The sequence below is a fragment of the Andrena cerasifolii genome, chromosome 5 (assembly GCF_050908995.1).
Source record: "Andrena cerasifolii isolate SP2316 chromosome 5, iyAndCera1_principal, whole genome shotgun sequence".
Classification (NCBI taxonomy): Eukaryota; Metazoa; Arthropoda; class Insecta; order Hymenoptera; family Andrenidae; genus Andrena; species Andrena cerasifolii.
This window is the reverse complement of record NC_135122.1, coordinates 15,798,889-15,825,757: the sequence shown is the minus strand read 5'-3', so window position 1 is coordinate 15,825,757 and position 26,869 is coordinate 15,798,889. Positions and strand designations below refer to the sequence as shown.

Below are 26,869 nucleotides of genomic sequence, written 5' to 3'. Positions count from 1 at the left end.
AAAATATATTTTTATATCTGGTACATGAGTCACTCGTCTAATTTTACGATATAAATCCAGATATTCGCGGTCTTCTGTCCATCTAACGTTTACGATGGTAATCATGTGTAGAAATGAAAATATTTAACTTTTGTGCAGGTTTCCGCTAAGCTATACTTCTGTTTATTGCATACATATTAGAACAATTTATAAATTCAATAATAAATATACATTTGTATGTATTAACAACATGTTGGGTTACTTCTGTCTAACCTATCTTTTACAGGTTACATCGAAATTAAAATCGACTGTTTTCGAGGAAACGCAACAGAAATTGTCTCGTAAGTAGATTCTATTCTAGCATTTCGAAATAACGTTACTACAAGGATTTCTAATTCAACAATCGAAGGATTAGTTACCTCCCTCGAGGGGATTTATTATAGCTACGTTTCAAACAACACTCATACAGAGAATAACTGAAATACTATTTCAAATAAAGATCGGATATCCTCCCTTATACATACATAATTCCTCAACATTTATTTAAGTCGCATACAAAACGATCTAGGTTAGGTTCTCTTATCTACTAGTACGTCTAGTACATGTATGTACAGTGTATGTCCTGACACTTATTTCTAATATAGTATACAAAAAGATGGTAATACTGTTCTAAATTGTCTGAAAATTGTTCCTCATCGAATGACAATTTTGTGGCCCTGAAAAGGGCCATTTGTCTCGTGTTAAAATTGACGATTCCATCATCTAACAATTATTTCTTAGCTGCGGTCTTGGCAGTTTTCGTGGCAGCGGTCTTTTTCGGCTTCGGCGTTTTGGTTTTCGCCGCTGGTGCTTTGGCTGTCTTCTTGCTCTTCGACATGGCTCTAGATTCCACGGTGGGCTTCGCCTTCTCCTGTTCCATCTCAGTCTTCTCGGCTGTTTTGGTGGCAGGTTTCTTCGAGGCGGCGGGCTTCTTCGCAGCCTCGGGTTTCTTCGCAGCCTCGGCTTTCTTGACTGGAGTGGGTTTTTTCGCTGGCGCGGGCTTTCGCGACGGCGGCGACGTCTTCTTCTCCACCGATTTCCTGGCCTTCCGCGGCTCGGCCGCCTTCACGGTCTTTTGAACCGACTTCTTGGCGATCTTCGCCTCGGAGCCCTTGACGGGGACAGACAGCTTGAACGATCCAGAAGCACCTTTACCCTTCGTCTGTATTATAGCGCCAGAGGTGATGGCCGCCTTCAAGAATCTCTTGATGAAGGGTGCCATTTTCTCGGTGTCGACCTTGTAGGTGGTCGTGATGTACTTCTTGATCGCTTGAAGCGACGATCCCTTACGGTCCTTCAGTTCTCGGATCGCGGCGGTCACCATCTCAGAGGTCGGTGGATGAGAAGCCTTGGTCCGCTCCGGTTTCGCAGCCTTCGCTTTCGCGGTCTTCTTTGTCGCGCTGACGTTGCTCTCGGTATTCTCTACCGCGGTATTTCCAGCGTTCCTTTTCTCCTCCATGGTTGCTACTCCGATTCTTTGACTCTCCCAACTTTCGAACGAAACGAATTGCTGTGTGTCCACGTGACGGTGCACTAACAGTACTCTGACGCATAATGAAGACGCTTGGTAGATGTATGTACGCTACTGCGTATACCGCCAGGGGAGTGGGAAGGGGCGCCCCCCACCGTGCCCCATGGACGAATCAGACAAAACGAACATTCGATCGACTGGCGTAGACATATTGTTTTAAATATCTCTTTCGTTTTAACAATATTCTACTGTATCCTGTTATCAAGATTATGAAATACGGCGCGTAAAAGTAATTTCCATTATTTCTCCTGTTTCCGAATAATACCATGCTCATAATAAGGGGCCGTCCTTAAATTGCGTAAGGGTAACTTTTGCGGAATTCTTACCCCCTCCCTCTCCCGGTATAAGAATTCGTATGATTTGATATTCCAGTCCCCTCCTTACGTAATATTTTTTACATTTAATTTTTTCAGTTATTAAAATTCTTTTAAAGGTTTATATATTCATTTAACTGGGTTTCGGGAAATTGAAACTAAAACTACTTTTTTGGAACAATAATGATAGAATTTTTATTTATTGAAAATTAGGATAAAAATATTACGTAAGACGCCATCTGACTCCCCCCCCCCCTCCCTTGTAAGAAAACGTAAGAAATTCGCGACCCCCCCAAAAAGCCTTACGTAATTTAAGAACGACCCCTAATCTTCATGCTCGCGCCGGCATCCTCGACCACCGAGACGAGGAGAACCGGAAACACGTTTTCCCCCAACTGTAAAAATGGACATTTCTCCTTGGCGTAACTCGCTTAATATTTTTTGCAGTTTCACTGCTTTTTCAGTATAATTTTCGAGTTCTTTTCCCGTGTTGAGTCGTTCACAGGGGGGTTTTAATGGCAAGGGGAATGATTTGGAAACGAAGCCATAGAAAAATATGCCACAAAAGCAATCATAGGGCGCGCCAGTAGTTGAGAATTCCAATGAACATTTAACGTTCTTTAATTACAATGAATCAAGTTTAGTGGACTTACCACTCATAACTATTATCCCATTTGCGAATTTTTTACGGCTTTGGAAAGAGCCTTTAACAATTACAACTCGTTGGAACGATAATCATTCTTAATGTATCTTACGCCTAATCGCTCGCGAAATTATCCATCCTCGCCCTTGCGATGGAAATATTCAACACAGTGATTTGATTAAATAATAGGATTTCAATTATCAATGATTATATAATGTTGCACGAATAATCTTCGCCTCTTCTAGCTAAATACATAGAACCATTAATGCATCATTGCATCTTCAACTCTAGACGAGTAGATACTGCTCTGATAGACATCCTGAATTTCCACTTTGAGGTTATATGCACGATATTCTATCAAGTTGTTACATCGAGCTGAATAGCTCGCAATTTTTTTCATACATTTGCACCTGTGTACACATCCGTACCTTCTCTGTACGCATAGCGATCAATTCGTGTTAATATATGAACATACGCTGACAGTTGATGTGTCATCCTTACATTGTCTGATAGTGGTTTCATCGGGGGGGGAAAAGCAGATCCAAACGGGCAGTTGTACTTTCCATCGACCTGCCTCGAGTGGAAAATGGGATCACGGGAAGGAAGGTTAACAGTACACGGTGGTCGGAGGTACAGCTTCGTGGGAGCGCGCGAAATTTTGTAAAAAGCAGCGAGAGACGATTTCGCGGCGGCCGGTCTCTTTGGGTGGGGAAAATCAATAGGAAAACCGAGTTCGAATCAGAAGTATGGGTCATTAACGTTTAGCAGATGAAACGCGTGGTGTTATTTTCGAATTGCCTGCCGTGTCTGCGTACGCGCGAGTGTGCCCTGGTTCCTGTGATCCTCGCGATGACACTCCCGAGAAACCCTGCGTCTTGACGCACGCGGAGAGATCCCGTGCAACATAGGCCGTGCAACAGTGATCTTTAACAGCTGTGCTCGATAAGAGGAGAATGTTAAGGAACTGTATGATCGATGCCTCTTGACATTCATCTCGGCAGACGGTAGCACGAATCGAGCCAGCGTTTCGCAATGACGATCCTTCCATCCCTGTTGTTCTGCCTCGCGTCCGGTATCTTGTCGGGGATCGACTACGCCGAGACCACGCACATTTCGGGCACCTTCGACACGAAGGAGTTCTTTCGGTTTCTGGTAAAGTTCGGTTTCCAAAAGACGGACCGTCACAGGCAGAAGGACTCGTACGGATATATTTTCGGCAACGTCACGTCGAGGAGGAACTTCTCCGTGCCGATCACCTTGGCGGTCTTAGATCGAGGTCATTTTTTAGAGTACTACGGTAATCGCACCCTGGAAGACAAGAGCGCAGCCTGCGCTCTCATGTTCAACACCTTGAACCAGAGCTCCTACGATGTCCACTGTAACGAAGAAGGTCAAGACTTTTTGAGGTATAGCGGTCTTTTTAGTAATCGGATAGAAGAATCGCGAGAGGATCCACTTATTAATTTTCTATTCTTTCCCGAAAGGAGAGTACCTTGTCCAAAGGGTAAGCTATGCTCGGACGAAGATTCTGTATGGAATATCGTGAAGGGACACCAGTTCACGTACGTCATTCAAGATTTCTGGCAGCCGCGCTTTTGGTACATGAGCTTGGTGGCGTGCTATAGGAACACGACCACCTGCCAATGGGAATATTACGACAGAGAGGATAAACTGGAGTACGATATCTGGCTGGTAAACGGCAATCCGAATACCAGTGGCCTAAATAGCTTGACGTACCAGTTCTCGTACGACAGGCAGAACACCATAGAACTCTACCTGCTCTTTTTTATGTGCTACATTATACTCGTGCCACTGCAGCTGTACGCAGTGAGGCTACAGAAGCATCCTGTAACAAGATTATTCACTGCTAGTTTGTTATTAGAATTCATAGCTGTGTGCTTAATTTTGATACACGTGTTGAAATTCGCTCTGGACGGGGTCGGCTACGAACAGTTGGAAGTTGCTGGAGATATTTTTGATATTCTATCGCGTGTAAGTTTCGAGATCGATGAATTTTTCTTCTGCGTTAGGTTTTGTGCGTCTTAACTTTCGCTTTTGTATGTTCCAGACATCGTTCATGCTATTGCTTCTACTACTCGCCAAAGGATGGGCGGTAACGAGAATGGAATTAACATGGAAGCCATTAGTTTTTGCTATATGGCTTTGTTACGGAGTCGTTCATATTCTGTTATATGTGTGGAACATGGTTTGTATTAGAGCTATTGCTTTTTGACCCGTTGGGTACCCGGCTACCCGGAACAACTTCAATTGCTTCTTTTATTCATTCGATTGTAAGCAATTCCTTAAAAAAATAAGGAAAAGCAATTCCTAGGCAGTTTAGGAATTCCTACAAGGTAAAGCAAATGCTTGTGTTTTCATTCGCATGAATTTAAGCAAATCCTAGTAAAATATTAAGAAAAAGTAATTGCTTACACTTTATTCGTTAGGCTCAATAAAACATTCAATTGCTTGAAGTTGTTTCAGGTACCCGGGTACCTGACGGGTCAAAGAGTAACAGCTGTAGTATGTATCTTCGTGCACGCCTCGTGCATGCATCGGGAATGTAATTTCATTTAAAAAGTTGACGTAATATTTCTAGACGGAGGTCGACATTATCGAGGACATCGACGAGTACCAGACATGGCCGGGCTGGTTCATCCTCTTGTTTCGAAGCGCGATAATGATCTGGTTCTTATGCGAGCTTCGGAATACTATGACGTACGAACATAATACTCAGAAACTGAACTTTCTGCTGCACTTCGGCGCATCGTCTTTAGTTTGGTTCATTTATCTTCCTATCATAGCACTTATAGCTCTTCAAGTAAGCGCATTGTGGAGGTTTAAACTTTTGTTGGGTGAGTACACTGTAATTTTGAGGTTCAACGTATAATCTATTTGGTTTCATGTATGCGTTGCATTTTCAGGTATCACGTACTCTGCTGATTGTTTCGCGTATTGCGTAATGGCGCATCTACTCTGGCCAACACGGAGTGAACAATACTTTTTACTCGCACAAGGGGCGGACAATGGCGACGAACTTGACGAGTTCAACGAAGCGCCGCACGTGCTGAACAACTACGTGGAACCCCCGGAACTTAGTAAAATAATTACTTAATATCAGAAAGGCGACGAGTCACACGAATGAGGAAACAATCTTACACAGTTTGATGTACGCTGTATTCACCAGAATGGTAAAATTTTATAGGGTTGATAATACTCCGCTACATGCTACTTGAGACTGATATACTCTGCGCACTCTGTAATTAGGAATACACTAATAATCAAATTCACGTATGTGATAGGAAGTCAATAATTGACGCAAGCGAAATAAAGCGGGTGAACACGACGAGTATTTATGCGTAATTACTTGATCGTGTAGCAGCAAAAGAAGGGCAAGGTTGAGTTGTAGCGGTTTTGTAGATACAGAGTGGTAATGTTAACGAATGTATATTTATAACTTTTATGCCAATGTACATAACAATTAGCTGGCAAGTATACAACATTAGAGAGGTTGCTATGGTATGAGTAAAGATTATCGTACGTAATTAGTCTTCTACTACTTATTTACATTACAGATAAGAATCTCCTATCACTACGGTATAACGCGTACACTTTTGTTCACTTATGTCATACCCTCTGACCATGCGTTCCAACATTGATAACTCTAATTTAATCTTCGTTCTTTGTTGTTGTCCATTCAGTACACGTAGGGAATCCAATAAGCTAATTATACAATTGTATTTAAGAAACTTTTTAATCTTGTACCGTGGTACACGTTTTCACGGCGTCACTGATGCTACGTTTTGTAATTACATAATACTTGCTGTGTGTGGAAACTATCGCAATGCGCGCTTGAAAAAGTATGAAAGCTGAAAATAAAATCAATGTGAATTTCTTCACAGTGGGAGGAAGGAGGAATAGAGTCATGTCTAATGTGTATAAATGAATTTATGTACGAACATACTATACACAAGGTTTTCGCGAAGAAAAAATATTCCGTGTGCATTCATAATTTCTTTCAGTATTACATCGAAGAAGCACATAGTGTATTAAAATTCAAATAATCAAATTATTATAAATATATCTTTTATACATATAGATATGCGTTAATAACGGAGATCATGATATTAAAATTTCTTTCTTCATACAATATTTTTCACATGTTTCTTTGTGCAAATGTGCATTAATGTATCGAAGCATTGGTACTTGAACTATATACATAATACTGACAATTTGTACAGATCACATCTCGAAATATCAGTTTGTGCTCGCACAGAAGTTTCCTACAACGTTTTTGCTCAATCTTCTAACAAATAAGTATTAGAATAATCAAACGTATACTTTGTTAGAACGTTTATAAGTCGCGTACGTATGTATCGAAATGTTGGTGCAATGTTTTTAATAGCTCGATATTCGTAGAAGTAGCGGACACGATTGATTATAAGTTTCCGTTGTAAAAGTGTAATATTGCCTTTGGACTTAATCATATAAAACCAAGTTCAAAGAACGATATGAACAGCGATTCTCAAAGAATCATAGTTGTATAGAAATACTCTTTTTTTATCGTAAAAATAGAAATGTTTCGTGTCTACACAAGTTATATACATTTTTATGCAAATTTTGAAATGTTGCTGAAGATCTATACACGAATGGATGTGTAATTTCGAAGTAGTGCGATTTTAACGGAATACTTTTCATCTAAATGTTCTTATTGATTTTCTAACACATCTGGTTTGCGGAAAATTTAATGTACAATGGTAACATGTATATTTAAATAATCTAATTTTAAAAAGTAGAATACAAAATCTGGTAAAATGTAGTGCTTTTTAATCATTTAGATTAAATGTAATTCCGCTATGCGATCGTATAATGAGAATAGTATAGTGTACGTTTTCTTTCATTAAAACAAGACAGACACGCAAAGAGTGACCCAAAAATGAGGGGCGCCTTTTCGCCCAATTTTGGTCCCACGATTTTGGAACTGAATTCTTTAAATTATTGGATTGACATGAAAGTCCGTAGTACATCGGAGCGTATCGGCTGACGCGTTAATAAATTTTCACTTCTTCCACTTCCAATATCTCGGAAACTAATTGTCCCCTGAACTTAACAATTTCTTGCGATCGAAGTCTCATCACGAGGCACGTATCATTTGGCACAGAATTCAGTTCCAGACTCGTGGGGCCAAAAATAGGCGATTGCTTGGGCCACTCTTTAAATTGGCAGAAACTTTACACGCAGGATTATATTGCATGTATTATAAAAAAAAGAACAAAAGGAAGACAAGTGTGTTTCAATCAACCTGAAATAACACTCTAGCGTTTGATTTCTGTGTATGAAACTAGGTGGAGTAAAAGGAAGCTTTAGCATGTTAATAAAGTATTAAATAAGACAAACTATGAAAGTCCCTGTATACATTATATTTATTTGCATATTGATAACTAACTCTTTATACATATCGCCGAGCCCCTGTACGATTAAAACTCACAGTAGCTTTAGGCCTGAAGTAATGCTGTCTATAACTTGTTTCGGGCCTGGTCCAATTCCAAGTACAGAGATTGTGCCAGGTACTAATTGGGTTCTACCTGCATCTTTTATCAAAGAAATAATAAGCCCAGATTTACGGGCCCTATGTGCTAATGCTACTAGTTCCTCTCCGTTAGGTACTTTTACAACAATTTTAGGCTGACCATCTAATAGCCAAGATTCGTACATTTTTTGGTGCTTTGTGTTACTCGATGCTTGACGATAACACTCTACCGCTGCGTGTGCGCACTGAGCTGCAGCTTTGCCCTTTCCCATAGGTATATCTGATCTCACAACAAGTACCATTTTACAGTTCTCAATATTTGGATACTTTAAGGTACGATTGCATACGCGCTTAATGTATCTCATTATCACCGACATATTCACGAGATTACGAATCCGCTCCTTCCCGCTTTTTCTTATACTCGTCCATGCATACTTTGAATCTTTTTACTTGCTCCTGACACTTCCTCCAGTCTTGGGTCTCCGCTATACACTCCTGAAAGCACGTTAAAAGTTACATGACTCCTTTCGCGACGTTACAGTTCCTTGACGTTTAAATGCGCGCTTAAAGTTAATACTTGAACTTGATAATGCAATTCCATACAGCCGGTTTTCTTCAGCATCTCCTCAACCGGATCTTCAACATCCTGTTGCTGTATGCTTGATCTCAACTTCACGGTCATACTAAGCTCCAAGCGTATACACGCGCGATAAGAATTATAATTTAAGATCTAGAAAGCATAGTCGTTCGTTACGGAATTTGGAGGTTAATGTCTTCCACGTGCGTTCCTTTTTATTTGGGTGTAGAATGAGTAGCTTACAGTTTACAGTGCTCTGGAAGGTAATAGCTCGCAATTATCATGCACAGTGATTAAAAACTGGTGATTTATGTTTCTTCTATTTATTTTTATTTTGTCTAGAAGTAATTTCTTTTCGGCTTCTTGAGGAACATTTAGGCCCGCGAACTCCCCGGGATTAAAGGTTATGTGATGACTCTCGATGCTTACTCTACGCAATCCTGACCAATCGATTGATATGCTTGGATCTCGCTATTTATCTTTTTCACGGGCCTCCTGCAATTCCATATTTATGCATACAGGAGACGCACGCAATGAATATGTACTACGAATCCATACGATCCTAATAAATCAACGAGATGAAGTTTGAAATTAGAGGTGAATCGATTACAGCCGGCTTGGTTGCGCGCGAAATTTAATTAGTTACTTAATTCCCTTACATTCAATCACATTTTTAATTACTGAATTAATTTACGAATGCCTGAAGTGTTTACTAGAAATGTGAACGGGAATGTTTGGGAATAAGTGTGTGAAAAGGCGTGAAATTCATTTGGAGACGCAAACGCGAGGATCGAGTATGCAGCGCGAGATGCGCATGCGCCGGGATATGGCCGCTGGTGCACAGAGTTCTCCAGCAGACGACAACAAGCCATGGCGTAGTGCGGTCGAAAGCATGACATTATGTCTCGGTGCTCGTGCCGCCAATATCGTAATCCTTAATTTCCGTCCCGTATCGCCTGCCACTTAGAAACCCGTGAGTTTGGAAGAGTTGCCGATGTTCGTGTACTCGAATACTAATAACGTTTGCGTGTACGTCGGGGCATTAAACGTTCGCCTGCCGGTCGTCAGTCGCAGCGTTTCTGTAAGTACTTGTACTTCGGTTTTCCCAGTACTACTGACTTAAAGGAGCCCTCTTTCCTCGAGAACGTGACGATCGATCTAAGAAACTGTGCGACAAGGGTGCTTCAATCGTGATCCGTGTGCTTCCGCCACCGTGAATCGTAAGGTGACATAACGATCCCATAATTCCATAACACGTGGGTGATGCACGCTGAATCCGAACGCAAGAAGATACGACCGCGACTGTTATATCTCTGACATGTAATATCAGGTTTGTCGAAGGTTTCTTTGCGCGAAGGGAGTTTGAAAGTAATTGGTATTGATTTCGAACGATCATGTAAGTTATTTCAAACGGCACGATCCCACTCTGCCGTGGCAGCCTTATCAACGTAGTAACTGTGTCATTTCCCTCGTTAACGTGCGCTGCAAAAAAGTGGAGATTAGTCTCGATTTCCTTTTTTTTTACAATTACTTCCTCCGTGCACGTCACACGCCCCAGCGTGCGTCATTTAGGCTCGTTTCGATCGTTCCCGCGAAAACTTGAATTATCATTAGGGTTCCACAGTGCAGTTAATGTGTCAGAGAGCGCGTGTCAAACGCGACAACTAATCCTCTCGGGCAAGGTCGAGAATGTTCTAATACATGCAGGTTATTCTAATCAGTGGCGTCCCAATTATTCAATGAATGGTTTCATCGTTTGTTCGCGATTTTCATTCACTTCGCGTCAAGCATTCATTATTCTAAATTGCACGTCTGATGTTTCTTTTCACGAACTGCCTGGCCATTAGTCATTATAGAGTATGGCATTGATTGATAGACGGGCAAAAAATTTGAATTGCAAATCTCATCGTATTAGCGTAGCTGTCTATTACGCGGAATTATATCTCTATACATTTTTAAACTAACGAGTCCTGTGGCAACACGTGGAAAAGCTTTCATTCCATGGTTACGTAAACTCGAAAAGTTGCAAGTAAAGTATCTTCGTATAATAGTTCCGATTGACGGTGGAAACTTTGTATTGTCCCGCCGTGCGACAGCGAGCGACATCTGATGGGCCGTAGCGAACGAATGTAGTTCCCTGCTCGGTCCTAGGTGGCTACGCGGCTGGCAAAGTTTCCCGCAAGTGCTCTGAGAGTGCTCAGTTCGTATATAAGGCCGAAGCGAACCTTCTGCTCTCGGGTAGTCTGATGCTTCCCGGGAAAAATGCGGCCTATTTACAGACCACATCAGTTTAAATGATACGCATACAGCTAAAAACGGCGTCGTCATCGAATTTCCACCAGATAACTTGTAAAACTCACTGCGGAAGTAAATTGTGACTATCTCTTTTGCCATTTTTTCTCATAAATTTGCATTGCATAGCGTTACTATTATTTTTGAGATATGATTCACGCTTTTCATGTATCTTCTGTTGCCGTTCACGCTCCTTTAATATTTCAATGAAGCGTTACACTGATAATCTACACTTATAGGTATCTACGCAATTGATATACTCCTTTGCTGTTTTTTTTTTTTTAAATAATTCCGCGAGATTATTTCGTGGTGCTATTATGCGTTATCTCAGAAAAGGGGACACGCTTTGATAAAATGTGGAACCTTCCTGTAGTGGTCTCAAAGTTCACGATATCGTGAACACATAACTGGACTTTCCGTCGAGTATTTTCTGTCACGCGCAATTGCAAACACATCGGCGTACTTTGCAATCGTATCGACAATTCGATTAACGGTGAACCGTGCGTCAATTACAAGCTCGACAGTAATTGTTTCGCAAGTACGAAGATTTTAACGACTAGCTTATTCGCACTGTCGAAGATCAAATAGGTATAATTCAATCAGTGACGTTCTTTCGTTGAGCAATCCCTCGTTCCGGTTCGACGGTAACGAAATTGCCGTCTTTAGTACCCAATACCCATACGGTCAAAGTTGCTTTTAATTTGCATACCCGGTTCGGTTATGGCCGATGTATTTTCACGTTGGCCTCGGAACGACAATATACAGTATTATCTGGATCCCATTCTCCTTCTCTGTTTACCCAGTTACCACAACATTCACTCGCGAGGATGCTTCGCGTATACAACATAGTCCATTCTCAGTAATCTGGGACTCGATTGCTCGCATGTCCCTTCAGAGACTTCCCGCCTTCCTTCCAGCTATCAAGGGGAAGTGCACAAGGGGATTGGTGCCACGGATTTGGCTAAAATTTCGCGCCTAGTTAACCCTTTAACGCTAAGACCCTTTAACCGTTATTTCAAAATTGTGAGACTGATATATATATATATATATATGTTGTAGCTTGTTATTTTGAAATGGAAAGTATAGTTTTTTTCATATTTCTATTTATTTATTTTAAGAAAAAAGAAGCACTTATGTTTATTTTCCACTGATTTATTTGAGAAGTATAAGGAAACACAAGATGGCAACCCGAAGTGATAATCCACAATAAATTTTTGAAGAGAAAGTTTGATATGTTCCACCGAAAACATTGAAATCTACTTTACCATCAGGAAAACTGCGGACGGTTGCTAAGGAAAGTTACATATAGGCGATAGAATTTTACCCACTTTTAAAACGACTGTTGCACTGGTGCGACCCTGGAAGTTAAAGGGTTAACGCGCCCCGTGTATAATAGTACGTGGGCCCCGGGGGTCGCGATTAGAATTCCGCGGGAAAAATCGCGTACAAACTACAAACCCTTGCCACCAATTACAATTTCATTTCCACGTGCACAGGGCCGGCCTTTTCTATAAAGGGGCCCGCGTGCAGAAATATTTTGGTGCCGCAAAGAATTTCTCAGCAGTAAAAAGGCATATCTTTTCACGGAAAAACATAATAATAAATAACATAAAAGAAATAAAGAAACAAGCATTCCCATATTTAAATATACATTTCCATTGCCATATAATTAATAATCTTAAACAATTATATTATTACATTAGACATTATACTCTAATCTCCTTTTTCACAGTCCCCGCATACTACGTACGATCACAAATTATAATTATAAATTAATTCGAATCAAATAAATATTTTTCCTCCTCATTTTTTCTTCTCTCTTCTTTTTCGCTTTTTCTGGGGCCCCTGTACAGGTCGAGGCCCAGATGCCTCGCAGCCGCTGCATCCCCCCTGTGTCAATTCCTTCACGCGCAGTGCTACCTAACACTATTCCCTTTTAACAATTCAAAAGCTGCCGATCGACAACTGCACCGGTTTTTTCGAGTACCCCTACATTGCCTACTGTCGCGCGTGATCGAACGCGCGCGCGCGGTTAATTTTGGAGCGCGTCGCCGTCGGCCGTGACCACTAGGAGGCGACGACTCGGGGGCCGCGACGACGGGACCGAGCGCGAGGCCGCCGCGAGTCGTAACAGGCCCGGGAGGGGGCGTGCGGCGAGGTAGCCCGCACCAGGGAAGCAGAAGGAAAGCCAAGAGGCAGCAAAGTCACCGGCGGGCGAGTCTCGCGCATTCCCTCGGCCGAATGTGTTTGGCGGACAAAGGTGCCCCGATAACCGAGTCTCGACACCGATAACCGTCCTTCGTCGCTCCGCGCGACCGTTCTTCTGCCCGCAGTCGGCGAGGAAGGCTCCCTCGAGCCTCGCGCGCACGTGAACAGTCTCCTCCGTCGCCTCTCTCTCTCCCCCCCCCCTCCCCGCGCCCTGGAACAGCGGGGCGAGCAACTGGCGCGCTCGTTCGCAGGGAGATCGATCGTGGATCATGGAGGAGGAAACGGTGGTCGGGGAAGTGAAGGAGCAGGCCCAAGAGGGGGAAGAGGAGCTGGAACAGGACGAGGATGGGACGTTCGACGAGACGGCTAGCTTCCCTGAACTGGAGCGCAGCCAGACCGGTCGGAAGACGAGCATCTTTAAGTATTACTCATTCAAGGAAAAAGGTGAGTCCGACTTTGGCCTCGCCAGATGTATGCAATGGTACCTACTGCGTTTCCTTTGGCGTAGATGGCAGCGGTGAAAGGTGCCTCTGTGAGGAGAAGTATTACACTGTTATTTTGTACGAACCAACGGCTACTCTGTGCTCTCGCGACTTCCACGTGCAGTCCAGCTTGCTGCTCGCTTTTTTTCTAGGGATTCCCGTACCTGTTGGAACGTTTCGAGGTTCGGAAATCTGGTTAGCGATAGGCAACTTGGTAAATGGGAAGTCGACCTTTAATCGTCCACTGGCGATTACGAGACGGACGACATTCCTTCGCGCGATAACAGCGGAGCCAGGGGATTTGCGGCCGCTTGATATGAATTTTAATTTGGGCGACGAGAGGACGGGCAAAGGTGTGCCGGTCACGGTCGCGTCGCGCATTAGTAATACTGCCAAAAATAAAAGCGTGCCGTGTGCCGTGGCAACGTGCTTGGCCAATGTGTCGCAGCGCATCATCGATATGTAGATTGGCGTGGATACGGCGGCCGAGGTGAACCTCCATGGGAGAGCATGCTTCGCTTCGACCACGTGCTTGCGCTCGGAAGTTGAGGGGAGTAGAATAGAGTGCAAAGGCTAACGATTGGAGATAGGTAAATTCGACGCGGGGCGACATTGCCAGTACTAGGGACAGGGACAAAGATCGTGTTGCATTTTCGCAATTGCAGTATCGTCGCAAATGATGCGACGTTTATTATAGGATTCCTCGGGCAAATTTAAAAACGTTAATTTAAAAAGCAAAATAAAGAAACTTAAAGGAAATATTAAAGAGAGTGCATTGAGCACAGATGGAAGCAAATTTCAGAGTTGGGCATAATCAATTACAAATGTACGTAATCAATTACTTTCGTTACAATTGCAGAGTAATTCCGATTAAAAAGTAATTGCAATTGCATGTAATTTCAATTAAAATGTAATTGCTCTGAACAATTACGATTGTAATTGCCGAATGTAATTGCAGGGCAGTGAGAATTAGAATTATAATTATGCAGAGCAATTACAGTTACAATTGTAATTGTCAGATGTAACTGTGGGGCAATTACAATCACAATTGTAATCGTGCAAGGCAATTATGATTATAAATTACAATTAACAAATAGTGGTCGCTGCGAAAACAATAGCATTTTTAAAGGTTTTGTTATAGATACCAAATTGTAGGTCAGTCATAACTTTATCAAACTGGTGCAAAAGTAATAATTTCGGTAAAAGATTATAAATTGTAAATAAATTAAAAGCATCTATGATGAAAGAAATATAAAATCTTGTACTCGTTAATATCTTGCTGCTAAAAATAATAATATACCCACCTACTTTATATCATTCGAGGAATTTTCTTTTATTCAATTCAATCTTTATACTGAATGAACGCACCAGTCTAAAATACTATTTTGATGGTACGCGATTTTCGGCAGCAGGGGTACTGAAAGATGCGCTAAATACCAGAGAATGAGAACAATTACATAGACAGCTGGCTAATTTTGCAGGGGGGCTTGAATAAGCGTCAGAAACGCGGTTACAGGATTTGTAGTAGAAACAACAAATTCCAATTAAAATGTAATTGTGTTGTTGATTACACATTATTTTCTATAATCATTAATTCAGGCAGTTCACCATTTGGTTTCGTCAACTACCTAAGTGAACGATTACAGAAAATAATATGTAGTCAACTACACAATTACATTTTAATCGTAATTTGTGAGTTGTAATTAGATTAAATTTTGCCCAACTCTGGCAAATTTTCGTGTCAACGTAAGTTCAGATCGGTAAGGATTTAGCTGCTCCGATTTCGATTCCGATTTCGAGGAAGGGAGGCGAGGCGTAGAGAGAGCCTACCTCAAGAATAGCAGCCGAGCTATCTCTGTACCCGCTTGCGGCATTCGAAACGAAGCTGCTCTCTGTGCGTCGATAAGTCCCTCCGCCCACCCACTTATCACTAAGAGCGTAGCTCTCGGGGAAACAACCTACGCGGATCTGCCGCGCTTACATCGCTAACGACCCGAGAATCTGTACGGTTTGTGCCACGCGGGTGGACGCGCGGTTTTCTGCAGGGAAGCTCGATTAAAGGGGCGTTACCGAGGGCGCAAGATTTCGCTCCCGCGAAACGCCGAAGTGGAGCGAACTTTGGCCCAGTTTGCCGAACGGGGCGATCGATATCGTGGATTCGGGTCGCGTAGCCGGGGAAAGAGCGCGGGGCACGGGTTCACGCGCGGAATCGGTTATGCAACACGGCCGTCGGAGACGCTAGCCGGCGGTCGCGGCTGCAAAGCCCTTCGCCCCGAAGCGGACGACGGCTACGCGCTCGATAGCGACGCGTTCTCGCTGTAAATACGGGCGAGCCTCCATGACTGGCCAATTCGGCGCGCCTCTGCCGCGCAACGTCACGGTGCAGTCCGAAGAGGGTGGGCTCGACTTGCACGCACGTATTTAAGCCTGCATGCGTAGCCGCCAGCTGCATCGGGACGCATTCAGCGCGCGCACGCGGTAGTGCGCGCCCGGAAGCTGAATTGCAACTGACGCTGGGGAATTTGGGGCACGTTGACCCTTTAAGGGGTCATGCTCAGTCAGGAGGCCGAGAGAAAGGGTGGTCTTTGGAAATTTTTTACTCAAAAGCTATAACACATTTCTCGAAAAATCTTTTTTCCTTTTAAGCATCGCGTCTAGTACCGTGCATCGTAATTTTTTTATTTGAAAATATTTATCAGTAACTAAGTTATGGTCCATCAATCTAAGGTTCTCTAAAAAAGGCTTCTGCTGTGGCCACTGCTGCTCGAAAGTCGATCATCTGAAGTAAAAAATTCAAAAGAATTTACTTATTATATTATATTATCTAGTACGAAAAAATTAATTTTTATTGTTGGAATGTGAACTAAAATGACCTGAAAGTTTGGGAAAGATCCGCTTAACAGTTTCTCAGAAAAAAATTCCCAAGAATCACCTTATTTCTAGCGTCCTAAATAGGGCCCCCCCTTAACCCTCGAACGGTCGGCTTTAGGTATCAAAAGAGCGATGTAATAATTCCCTTCGTATCGGGCTTAACCCTCGAGCGGGGGCTTGCTTTGTGGACTCCGTTCACCGATCTGCGTATTTCCTTCGTTAGGCCTCGGTGAGACAAAAACATTCTCTCCGCGCGATCGTGGTGCGTTTCAAGAACCCTATGACGCTTGTGCCAGTTGATTTTCATTTTTCATGTTAAAAATGTTTTACATATACTATTTTTGTGTGTTCTAAATACATTCACTGCTATTTGGATACATTGCTAATATTTTCACATTTAATTTAAGTTACCACTGTCAACAGAGAAACCGTTTCTGAGGTATATATATAAGGGGGCTAAAATGATTATTTTCAACTGATGAACCGAGTTCACCACGCGCGTTAATGAAGAGAACAGAAGTGTATCGTTACGTAGAAAGGTACTGGGACGGAGAAATATATATCTCTGGTCGGAGTGGGGCATTATTCGATTAAATTTTTATTTGAATAAAAAAAGTATTCGTTACTCTAGAATAACTTGATTCTACTCGTCATTTTTATTCGAAATTATTCAAAGAAAAATTTACTCGGATAATTCACGACTCTGTCTCTGATGAGCGTGCGAACGAGTGTAATTCAAATTTTACCTCGAGCTTCGACAGTTCATTTTCTCTTCTTTTCTGCGAATTATCGAAGTTAAATATAAAAGGTTCTGTTAACATGTATTTTATCAATCTCCACGTCGGAAATTTAACACCTGAGCTTACATAGCACTTTAGATAGTCCAAGCGGCTTCCGCAAAGCTAATAATTAATCCCGACTCATCCTCGTTTGCGCGCCAACCAGAGATACACATACCTGTAACTCCCGATACGACTTTCAAACAGAAAAGGGGCACGGTGCTCCCATCGCTGCGACTCGAGCTAGGTTTCCACGATCTCGGATGAGAATCTTCGTCTTGGAGGTTTCCTGTTTGAAGCAATTAATTAGGCAGTTAAAACGAAGGGGAAAGCCTTTCGCAAAGCGGACACCCTGTATGTGGACAGCAGTCGATAAGCAAATAATCGCCACCTGAATTCCAATCAAATTCAACCAAATTGATTTCGTTTCGTGGCCCGTTACCGGTTCTCTAGTATCGTCTATCTGGTCTTGCTTAGCGGTGGCGACTGTTGCTGATAAACTTGTGCCGCTCGTTTTGGGAAACTTTACCAAGAGACAGATACAATTTTTTGGGCTTTATCAGGGGACATCGTTTAATTACCCGACGTCGAACCAGTCGAACGATGCGTTTACGTAACAGATAAAACCGCGGAGACGTAGGCGTTCGTTACGAGGCTATCAATCCGTTTCGCGTTACGTCCGCGGCGTCTTTGCAAGTATGCCTCTCCGCCGTGTCGTTGCCCGGCATTTCCCCGGATCGATTGCAATAGCACAGTCATTCGCGGGGATCGCTAGCGATCCCCCGCTCCGCAGGGAACTGCAACTCCCACGAACCGAACGTACCTTTATCTCGTAGGAAACGTTGCTCAACAGCGAAATAAAAATATCGCCGGCCGAAGCTAGTTACGTAACGTCTTCCCCGGTAGGTATTTATGGTGCTTATAATTTAACGAGACGAGCTGATGGAGTAACATCCAACGATCCTCTCGCGGCAAATATTCTTGGAAGCTTCGCGCGTCAATTCTGTTCGCTTTTTCCGACGACGGTCGTGGTTTTCCGTTGGAGGCCCCGTCCGCGGGAAAGGCACCTAATCTTCCGACCAGACCCCTCTACGAAAAATTAATTATGAAGGAAATCTAAATTTATCAGAAAAATAAAACACAACTCAATACTACAAATTTTTTTAATAATTCTTTAATCGATTTACCATCACCTGTAAATATTAATTCTTGATGTAATTTTGGATAAAGTTTAGGAGTATACTTATTCGTCCAAATTATTTCTGGAATTTTTCTTTCACTTCACCACCGCCCAAATATTAATCTAGCCTTTGAAAGAATCATTCATATTATAAAAGACGTGAATCTAGGATGATTAGTTCGATTAATTCACATAAATGGAGCGTCGTTATACTTTATCGCCATATATATATATATATATATATATACGTTGGACGAGGAATTTATTACCATTCGTTTAAATTAACTCCAGTATGAATTATAGGAGTAATTATCATATTGATATCAGTAGCAACGTTAGGGGAAGAAGATAAACATCGGCTCGCTGATACCGAAGTAGATAGTGTTTTGAAAGAGCAGAGATTCAAGAAGTGAAAATTTTTATTGCTTCTTTTTTGCTCGTCATAGGGAAACTAGCTTTACTACTCAGCTTCGCGTGAAATTTAAATTCTGATTTTGTTAAGAAAAAAATTTTTTTTTTAGTCTTTTGTGAAAATGGTCACATTCATCTGGATTAGTCAGGCATAATGAGTTGAGGCACATTTCGTGATGTCAGAGTTTATTGTTCAAAAGTTTTTAGGCGACAGACAACACACACAAACATAGAGAAGCTTTCTGCTTTATATATTAACCCTTCGTGGTCACACTTTCTTATAATCAAAAGTTGGTCACACGGGGTTCACTGTACCCCAGCGTCATTTGTTTTTTAGCTAAGTACCTACTGTTTTTTAGACAGCTGAAATTTGATTTTTTAAATTGTTAATTGACCAGCGGCCGTAGCCGTGATGGAAAACACCGGTTCTGTTAGATCACCGAAGTTAAGCATCACGGGCGGTGTACTGGGGAAAGATGGGTGACCACTTTTCTCCCGGTGCGCTGCTGCTGCTGGGACCCGAAGGAGAGAGGAGGGAAAAATGAATGACTAATGTTCATTGGGAAATATAAGCAAGATGCTTGAAACGCCATCCTGTGTAAAAACACAGGAAAAAAAAAATTGTTAATTAATCCTCCCCCAACTCGACACTCTGGGAAAATTCCCCCCGCCGATCCTGGACGCGAATTGAACTAGAAAATTAATCTCGAGCTCCGAAACACAGGGTGTCGATAAAGAGTCGCACCTGGCTGAGCACACGTGTCACACGACTGCACGATCCTCCATCATTCTAACACATAAAATCGATCTTGAAGCCACATTAACACCTCAGGTACGAAGGTCCAAGCGAGCTCTACGTTTCAGCCACCTAATCGACGCGAATCCACGTCCCACGCCAGGCGAATCGATCGGAAGTTATCAAAAACCCCGTGGGGTGTACTGTGCCCTCCCTTATCTTGATTCTCGCGCGGCAGGCAGCGAGCGAAGAGGAGGAGACGCGGATAATTAGCCTCCCGCGAGGACGAATCACGTCTCCTCCCGTAATCGCCGTACGGAGCACACGCGTATTGCGATTAAAAAAGCCGACGACACGTTTCTCTCTGGTCAGTTCTTCTTTCCTCGCGGAGCCGCGCTCGGACCTCGTGCCCCTTCTTCCGAACGATGGACCAGGATAACGCTGCGCGAGAAGCCGCGGTTCCTTAATGTAATCACTGGGTGCATTCGAGTCTCGCGAATTCTCACGAGTGCGCTTTCCCGCGGCGGAGCTTGGAGAGTTTTGGTGCTCGCGAGTCCTTTGGCATTCTTGAGGGAACTCTACTTCACTTCGGGAAGCTTCACTCTCGACCTTTCATCTCGCCAGGTCTTCGGTAGTTTCCTTTGGTAGCTTCTTCCGCGAGGAAATCAACGTTTCTTTGTATACCCGTACCGTGAGTTTCTGTGCGGCGTGTTGCAAAGCGGAGGGACCATCGGGGGTATCTAGTTCCATAGAAGGAGCGCGAGGAGAGAAGGGGACTCGGGACCAGGAGAGATAGGCCTATCTTTGGAGAAAAGGGCAAAGGACAAGCCGCGTTGAACTGGGAACTGTTGCGACATGTGTTAAGCAAAATTCGACCGAGGTTGGTACACTGAGGATGCTATCGGCGACCTTGATTTTGTTGGAGTGGTAAAGAGCGCGGGGGGGTCGAAGGGCACCTCGTTAATACGAAGCACCTTTCACTGTAGGCTAGATTTAACCCTCGTCAGACGGCGCAGGTACAATTGTAACTTTTGCGTCTTTAAGTTGCGATAACATTTTTTCGAGAAGCCGGGGAGGGCTGAAGTTTCGTGGCATCTCTAAATTGTTGGTCTAGATTATATAGACCAAATTTCAGAAAAATATCTCAACCCCCTTCCGAGATAGGGGGTCGAGTCGAGGGTTGCATCCGTAACAGCGGCATAGGCACAATGGCGCCCCCATATATTATCTATGGCAACTTCTCTCTACTTAAAAATATTATGTATACTTCTAGCACTTTTAATAACGATTATTATTATTTCGTCAACCTTAATAAACTTTGTTCATCCATTAATACTAATTTTACTTCTAGTTCTATACTCAATTATAAACTTAACATTAATACTTTTCACTACAGGATTGTTAATCTATATGTTTAAAATCTGTATTTCTATCATTGGTGGAATAATAATCATATTCCTTTATTTTTCATTTTGTATGAAGATAATGCAAGGAAAAAAGGAATGCGATTTTTTTTAATGATAATGTTATGTTATTATTAAAACGTAAACAAAATAGATAATTTACATTATAAAAGAAAATTTGGGAATTTTTTTTTATTGATTTTTTATTGATTGAAAGGGCTAAGAAGAACATGCTCTCTGGGCAGTTGCCCCCTGGCTTTTGAGAAAAAACTTGCTTATTTTTAAAAACTGATCTTTATTCAGTTTATACTAAAGAACTGAATATTTTTAAATTTCGGTGTTAAATTTGTAATTAAATTGGCAGTACAAAATGGGTTTAAAAAAAAGCAAAAGGGCTACTCGTTTTTTCATTATTATATTTTTCTTTATTATCATCCCAAAGTCGCCCCCTCCTTCCTGTAAAAAAGTCTACGGACGCGTTTGCAGGCTCTTCATCAGAAACGTGAATGGTCATGGTAAGAGACATTCGCGGGAACACCCTCGCGAAACGCGTATCTAGGGGCTCGCCTCTAATCTCCCAATTATCGATTCGACTTACTGGGTCATCATTGGGAAGAAGTTAATAAAACGCGATAACGAGAACTGTCACGCATTATGTCATCGCGCTCTCTTCGTTCGTGACATTAGGGCGACCGAGATTAGTTAAAGAGCGCCGCCTCAGAGGTCGCAGGTACGAAATTACTGGAATGGAAGCTCGCAGGGGTCGATCTAGGGAGGCCCAAGCAGGGCAACTGCGCCGGAGCGCAAAATTGGTGGATAGAGAAAATTAAAATCAATAAGAAAAACATTAAGAAAGTAAAACTTTTTGGAAAAGTGGTAAATAAGTAGGTAATACATGTTTGAATTTAGTATAAAACTTATAAATTGTTTTTAACTCCAATGCTGAGAAGTTGAACGCTCGACGTGCGCCGCGTGCGGGTCTCCTCTGCTCGCATCTATTAACCATACTCCCTGAACGCCCATAGGTGTTCCCCGCACGGATCGGGTGCACCGAGAAACGCACGTATAGTTTTACAGCACCCAAAGGGATAAATCACCCATACAATTACTATTACACCAGGGAAAGATGCCTACCTATACTAAAGATCTTTGCAAAAGGTTTTTCTTATTCAACAAATGCCTACACTCACTGTTAAAAACTATATTTTAAAATAATTATTTGTGCCGGCGACTTACTTTGTGTTGCACCACCTGACAATACGAAATAAATGATAAATTCAATTTTTTAAATTTTCAAGGGCGGGAAAAGTCATATATCTGCCCAGAGCGACGGCGGAGCCAGCTCGGACCCTGAAAGCTCAAGTCCCTTTGAAAGTATTCTCTTCGGGGCTTCGAAGGGCCTAGCACTTTGGTACGAATTAAAAGATCGTTGTTTGACTTTCAGACACAATGCCAAGCTCGTCGAAGAAGCAGGGTCCACTTATAGGAGTAATCGATGTTGGCACGCGGACCGTTCGCTTCGTGGTAAGACATCATTATATACGTACACTGTAGCGTAAAGTTGTTAACTATCGTCTATTTTTACCTGAGATACCTGCCATTATCTTCTTCGCCGTTTCCCTCTGACAAGCAATCCTGGAACGTTACAGGTGTTCAACGCGAAGCGCGTCGCCGAGGTGGCGTCCCACCAGATCGACATAGAGCAGATCAGCCCCCAGGAGGGATGGATGGAGCAGGACCCGAGGGAAGTGTTGTTCGCCGTGAAGGCCTGCATCAAGGACGTCGTGCGGAAATTCGACGCCCTCGGGCTGAAGGTGGGCGAGATTGTGACGATCGGCATCACGAACCAGAGGGAAACGACCGTGGCATGGGATGCCACCACCGGCGAACCGTTATACAATGCCATAGGTGTGGTAATTGGTCTTTATTCCCCCCTGCGTACAATTAACAAAAAATAAACCACGCGAAAGGAACGTGAGCTTTAATAAACTTTAAGAATTTTCGTGGTTCGTTGATTTCACATAATTCTACGAGGCGTTAAAAATTCCGTAGTTGAGGAACATTTGTTTGTATCACGCGGACAGTCAGAGGCACCAACGATCAGCAGTATTGGATAAAATTTCCCAATTTTTTTATTTATTATTTTTAAAGATGTACGAATGCAGCGCAAAAAGATTTCTGACCCTACGACGTTAATTTTTTCTGTAAATAAAATCTTAAAACTGATATATTTCTGCAGTGATTTGGTGGGAGGGTAGCCTTAAGTCTAGCCCTGAGAGAAATAAGAAAATACTACTTATGATAGAAAAAGAATGTAAATACTAATAACTAATAATTGCAAAAGAAAATAGAAGAAAATACAAATCGAGTAATAATGGGAAAAATAATAATACTGGATTAAGTATGTCAGGACCATTGATCTCGACTAATCCAGATCCTGTTTTTCTTTCCAGTTTGGTCCGATATAAGAACCGCATCGGTCGTCGACCAGATAATAGCGAAGTTCCCGGACCAAAGTAAGAATCACATCAAGCCGCTGTGCGGCCTTCCGGTGAGCCCGTATTTCTCGGCCCTGAAGATTCGCTGGATGAAGGACAACGTGCCTGCAGTGAGGAAGGCGATAAGGGATAAACGATGCAAAGTGGGGACGATGGACACGTGGATCGTTTGGGTGCGTGGATGTGCGTCGAGTGGTAGAGCTTATCTGGGATGTGCGAGCGATTGTTATGCCTCGCAGCGAGAGGGATGGTAGATGGTGATGAGCGCGAATCAGAGATCGCTGAGCGAACTCACTGAAAACAAACAAAAATGGTTACAGAACTTAACCGGCGGCAAAGAGGGCGGATTGTATATCACGGACGTAACGAACGCCTCGAGGACCATGCTAATGAACATAGAGACCCTCTCGTGGGATCCCACGTTGTGCAGATATTTCGACATTCCTATACAAATGTTGCCGGAGATCAGGAGCAGCTCCGAGATTTATGGGAATATCACGATCGACGCGCTCAAGGGTATCCCTATATCTGGCGTAAGTTACATGTCTAAGCTGAAATCTGTATATTAAAAAAAAGCAAGCTCGTTTCATGCGATGACCTTATTCGTTGCTCTCTGCCAGATCTTGGGGAACCAGCAATCCGCGCTGGTTGGTCAGAATTGCTTGAAGAGGGGACAAGCGAAGAACACGTACAGGAGCGGGTGCTTTTTGCTCTGTAACACGGGTACAACAGTGGGTATCGTGTAAAGAGTACGATTATTTGCTCTGTAGTTGCGAGTAGGCTGATGAAATTTTTTGCTTCTAATTTTTCAGAGGGTGTACTCCGCCCACGGGTTGGTCACAACGGTGGCGTATCAGTTAGGCCCAAAAAGTCCGGCAGTCTACGCGCTGGAGGGCTCGGTGGCGGTCGCGGGAGCTGCCATTAAATGGCTCCGCGACAATATGAAGCTCATAAAGGATGTTCACGAGAGTGAACATCTAGCTCAAAGCGTTTTTACTACCGGTGATGTATACTTCGTGCCAGCTTTTACGGGATTGTATGCTCCATATTGGAGAAAGGACGCTAGAGGGTGCGTACTACTTTGCGTACGAGCAGTGGCGGATTTAACCGGCGGCCGATGAGCAGTTGCCGCCTGGAACCATGCTCAGAAAGTCCTCCTCAAGGTGGAGTTGGGCAAATTTTATTTCGAATAACCAATAAATCCCCAAGGCGACAATTTCGACAGTTTTTTAATTAATTACAACAAATTGCCCGTGTGGCATGCATCTTTTATTCGTGGATTTATTCGAATAAATTTGTATTCGTTATTCTCGAATAACTTCAGTTTATCTGGTAATTTTTACTCGATATTTTATTCGAATAACGCCCAACCCTGCGTCAGGGTCCCATTTTTTAAAAAAAGACTACTGTCTTTTATTTCCCATAATTTTCATTCCACACGAGCGTAGATTTATTTGTAATTCTGTTGTTTATACGGGTATCCCAGGACTTTTGCCACCTGTTGTGCCATTTTCCTTAAATCCGCCGCTGCGTATGATGTTCTCAATGTACGATCAATCCAGAACTCTACGTAAATATGTGTTCTCTACAGAATCATCTGCGGTCTAACCGCATTCACCACTAAGCAGCATATAATAAGAGCATCGCTAGAAGCGGTTTGCTTCCAAACGAGAGACATTTTAGAAGCAATGTACAAAGACTGCGGCTTTCCATTAACAAAGTTGCACACGGACGGGAAGATGTCAACAAATAATCTGCTTATGCAGCTGCAAGCGGATCTTTGTGGTACACCAGTATGTAAGTGTACTCAACTGAACATCTTCCAGAGACATTAGTGGAATTCTATATTTAATATTTCTGCGTGTTAACAGTTAGGTCAACAATGCCAGATATCACAGCATTGGGAGCAGCGATGGCAGCGGGTCACGCGGAAGGTATAGAGGCTTGGGAATTGGAAGGTGAAGAGGTAGAATCAGTACCCACGGATACATTTTTGCCAACAACAACGCCCGAAGGTAAAGACCATTCCGATTTAGTAGACACTTGTGTTTCATTCTATTTTACAACGATCCTTTCGTTCCCCTTCGCAGGAAGAGATGCCAGGTATAAGAAATGGAAGATGGCAGTTGAAAGGAGCTTAGGGTGGTCGGCAATCAAGAGGTCTGACCAAATGACAGGTAAATTTAAGAGCAGCGAGCAAATAAAATCTGAGGTTTCAGGTGTGATCGATGCTCTATTTCTTCATTATTCCTGATAATCAGCTTTGTACTGAATACTTACCCTTTCCACCTGCATGCATTGTACGTACGTTAATATTTCTCTGTAAATAAAGCAAAGGATCTAGTTGCTAAGGACCACCCAACAGATTTTACATGGGATTCTAGAAATACCTTTGGCGATTAAAATAATTTTTCTCTCTGGAGTTCTGTTAAGCTGCTTGTTGTGTCGTTTTGGTATGGCGCTTCCCCTTTATTCCCTATATCCGTTTCTACATCTCCTTCGCAAATAAATACATCTGTGTCTGTGTAGTAAAACTCGCAGAGTTTTATCGTAGTCGTAAAACCATGTATTTTTACAATGTTTCAGATGAGAGATATTGCGTTCTGGCGTCGATCCCTGCCAGTTGGTTCTTAATGACGAGCTTTGTCTTACTACGATTAAGTTATTACTTAGAAAGTCGGTGACAGCATGTTTCTGTTATCGCGATGGAGATTCAGTTAGGTGGCAGATAGCCTATGTTTTAATTGCAAGTACAAGGTAGGAGCGAGGCTGCCAGAAATTTAAGCATCAATAGTAGATTCCGATTATGGACACCAGTAACGAGTTACAGAATAAGAGAGTAGCACCAGGAAATCGCTTCGACTCAGTAGAACTACTTATATCTCTGCTCAAACTTGCCAAGAACAGGTCGGCGTACAATAGTCAAACGGAACAAAGGATCCTTAACTAACCCGCTTCGAAATGGAGACGTTTCGCAGAGAGCGTTAAACAACGAGATGCACGCACAGTAACTAAAAACGTTCATTTATTCGCTACCATTTATCGTTCGCTGATACAAGATAACGTGGTATTCCGTGCATCGTTCTTGTCAGGGCAACCGAAACGCAAGTACCGTAAACTGATGAAATTACGCATAATTTTCTCTAACTATAAGTGTATAAAATGTCTCGACTCTGTGCGATTAAGCGAGTCATTCGCCTTTTATCTCTATTCATTCTCCTCTAATTTCGTCGGCTTCTTTTGTATTTCTAATTTATTCGTTACATCGTCGAAAAAAATCTTATATGTACACTGTTGAAGTTATTGTATTATAAAGGCAAACATGGAAATACACGTTCGTCTTGTTTTACTGCGGCATTCGATTCCTTCCACTAATGAACGCCCGAAATCCAGCTC

General features: G+C 42.7%; 5 protein-coding genes across 6 annotated transcripts; 2 read left to right on the top strand and 3 right to left on the bottom strand.

The window, feature by feature from the left end:
- Positions 1-130: 130 nt before the first annotated feature.
- LOC143369171 (histone H1) lies at positions 131-1,531 on the bottom strand. Its single transcript, XM_076812776.1, has one exon. The coding sequence runs from the start codon at positions 1,475-1,477 to the stop codon at positions 749-751; it is 729 nt and encodes a 242-aa protein (XP_076668891.1). The 5' UTR covers positions 1,478-1,531; the 3' UTR covers positions 131-748.
- Positions 1,532-2,382: 851 nt separating this feature from the next.
- LOC143369163 (integral membrane protein GPR180) lies at positions 2,383-7,376 on the top strand. The gene is made up of 5 exons (XM_076812756.1): positions 2,383-3,912; positions 3,991-4,498; positions 4,575-4,712; positions 5,106-5,361; positions 5,431-7,376. Exons 1-5 carry the CDS (start codon positions 3,539-3,541, stop codon positions 5,619-5,621), a joined length of 1,467 nt encoding a protein of 488 aa, XP_076668871.1. The 5' UTR covers positions 2,383-3,538; the 3' UTR covers positions 5,622-7,376.
- A 535-nt stretch (positions 7,377-7,911) lies between these two features.
- Positions 7,912-8,413, bottom strand: LOC143369178 (peptidyl-tRNA hydrolase 2, mitochondrial). Its single transcript, XM_076812786.1, has one exon. It carries the CDS (start codon positions 8,411-8,413, stop codon positions 7,991-7,993), a length of 423 nt encoding a protein of 140 aa, XP_076668901.1. The 3' UTR covers positions 7,912-7,990.
- Positions 8,390-8,748, bottom strand: LOC143369185 (uncharacterized). The gene is made up of 2 exons (XM_076812794.1): positions 8,614-8,748; positions 8,390-8,531 (listed from the first exon to the last, which is right to left on the bottom strand). The coding sequence occupies exons 1-2, from the start codon at positions 8,716-8,718 to the stop codon at positions 8,424-8,426; spliced, it is 213 nt and encodes a 70-aa protein (XP_076668909.1). The 5' UTR covers positions 8,719-8,748; the 3' UTR covers positions 8,390-8,423.
- A 756-nt stretch (positions 8,749-9,504) lies between these two features.
- Positions 9,505-26,822, top strand: LOC143369159 (glycerol kinase 3). 2 transcript variants are annotated; one of them, XM_076812741.1, is made up of 12 exons: positions 9,505-9,694; positions 13,239-13,557; positions 22,420-22,499; positions 22,625-22,883; positions 23,429-23,646; positions 23,794-24,006; positions 24,094-24,204; positions 24,286-24,542; positions 25,065-25,270; positions 25,345-25,488; positions 25,564-25,650; positions 26,060-26,822. In XM_076812741.1, the coding sequence occupies exons 2-12, from the start codon at positions 13,383-13,385 to the stop codon at positions 26,155-26,157; spliced, it is 1,848 nt and encodes a 615-aa protein (XP_076668856.1). In that variant the 5' UTR covers positions 9,505-9,694; positions 13,239-13,382; the 3' UTR covers positions 26,158-26,822. The 2 variants fall into 2 exon arrangements, with proteins under 2 accessions (XP_076668856.1, XP_076668857.1); XM_076812742.1 differs by lacking the exons at positions 9,505-9,694; positions 13,239-13,557 and adding an exon at positions 20,111-20,452.
- Positions 26,823-26,869: the final 47 nt, after the last annotated feature.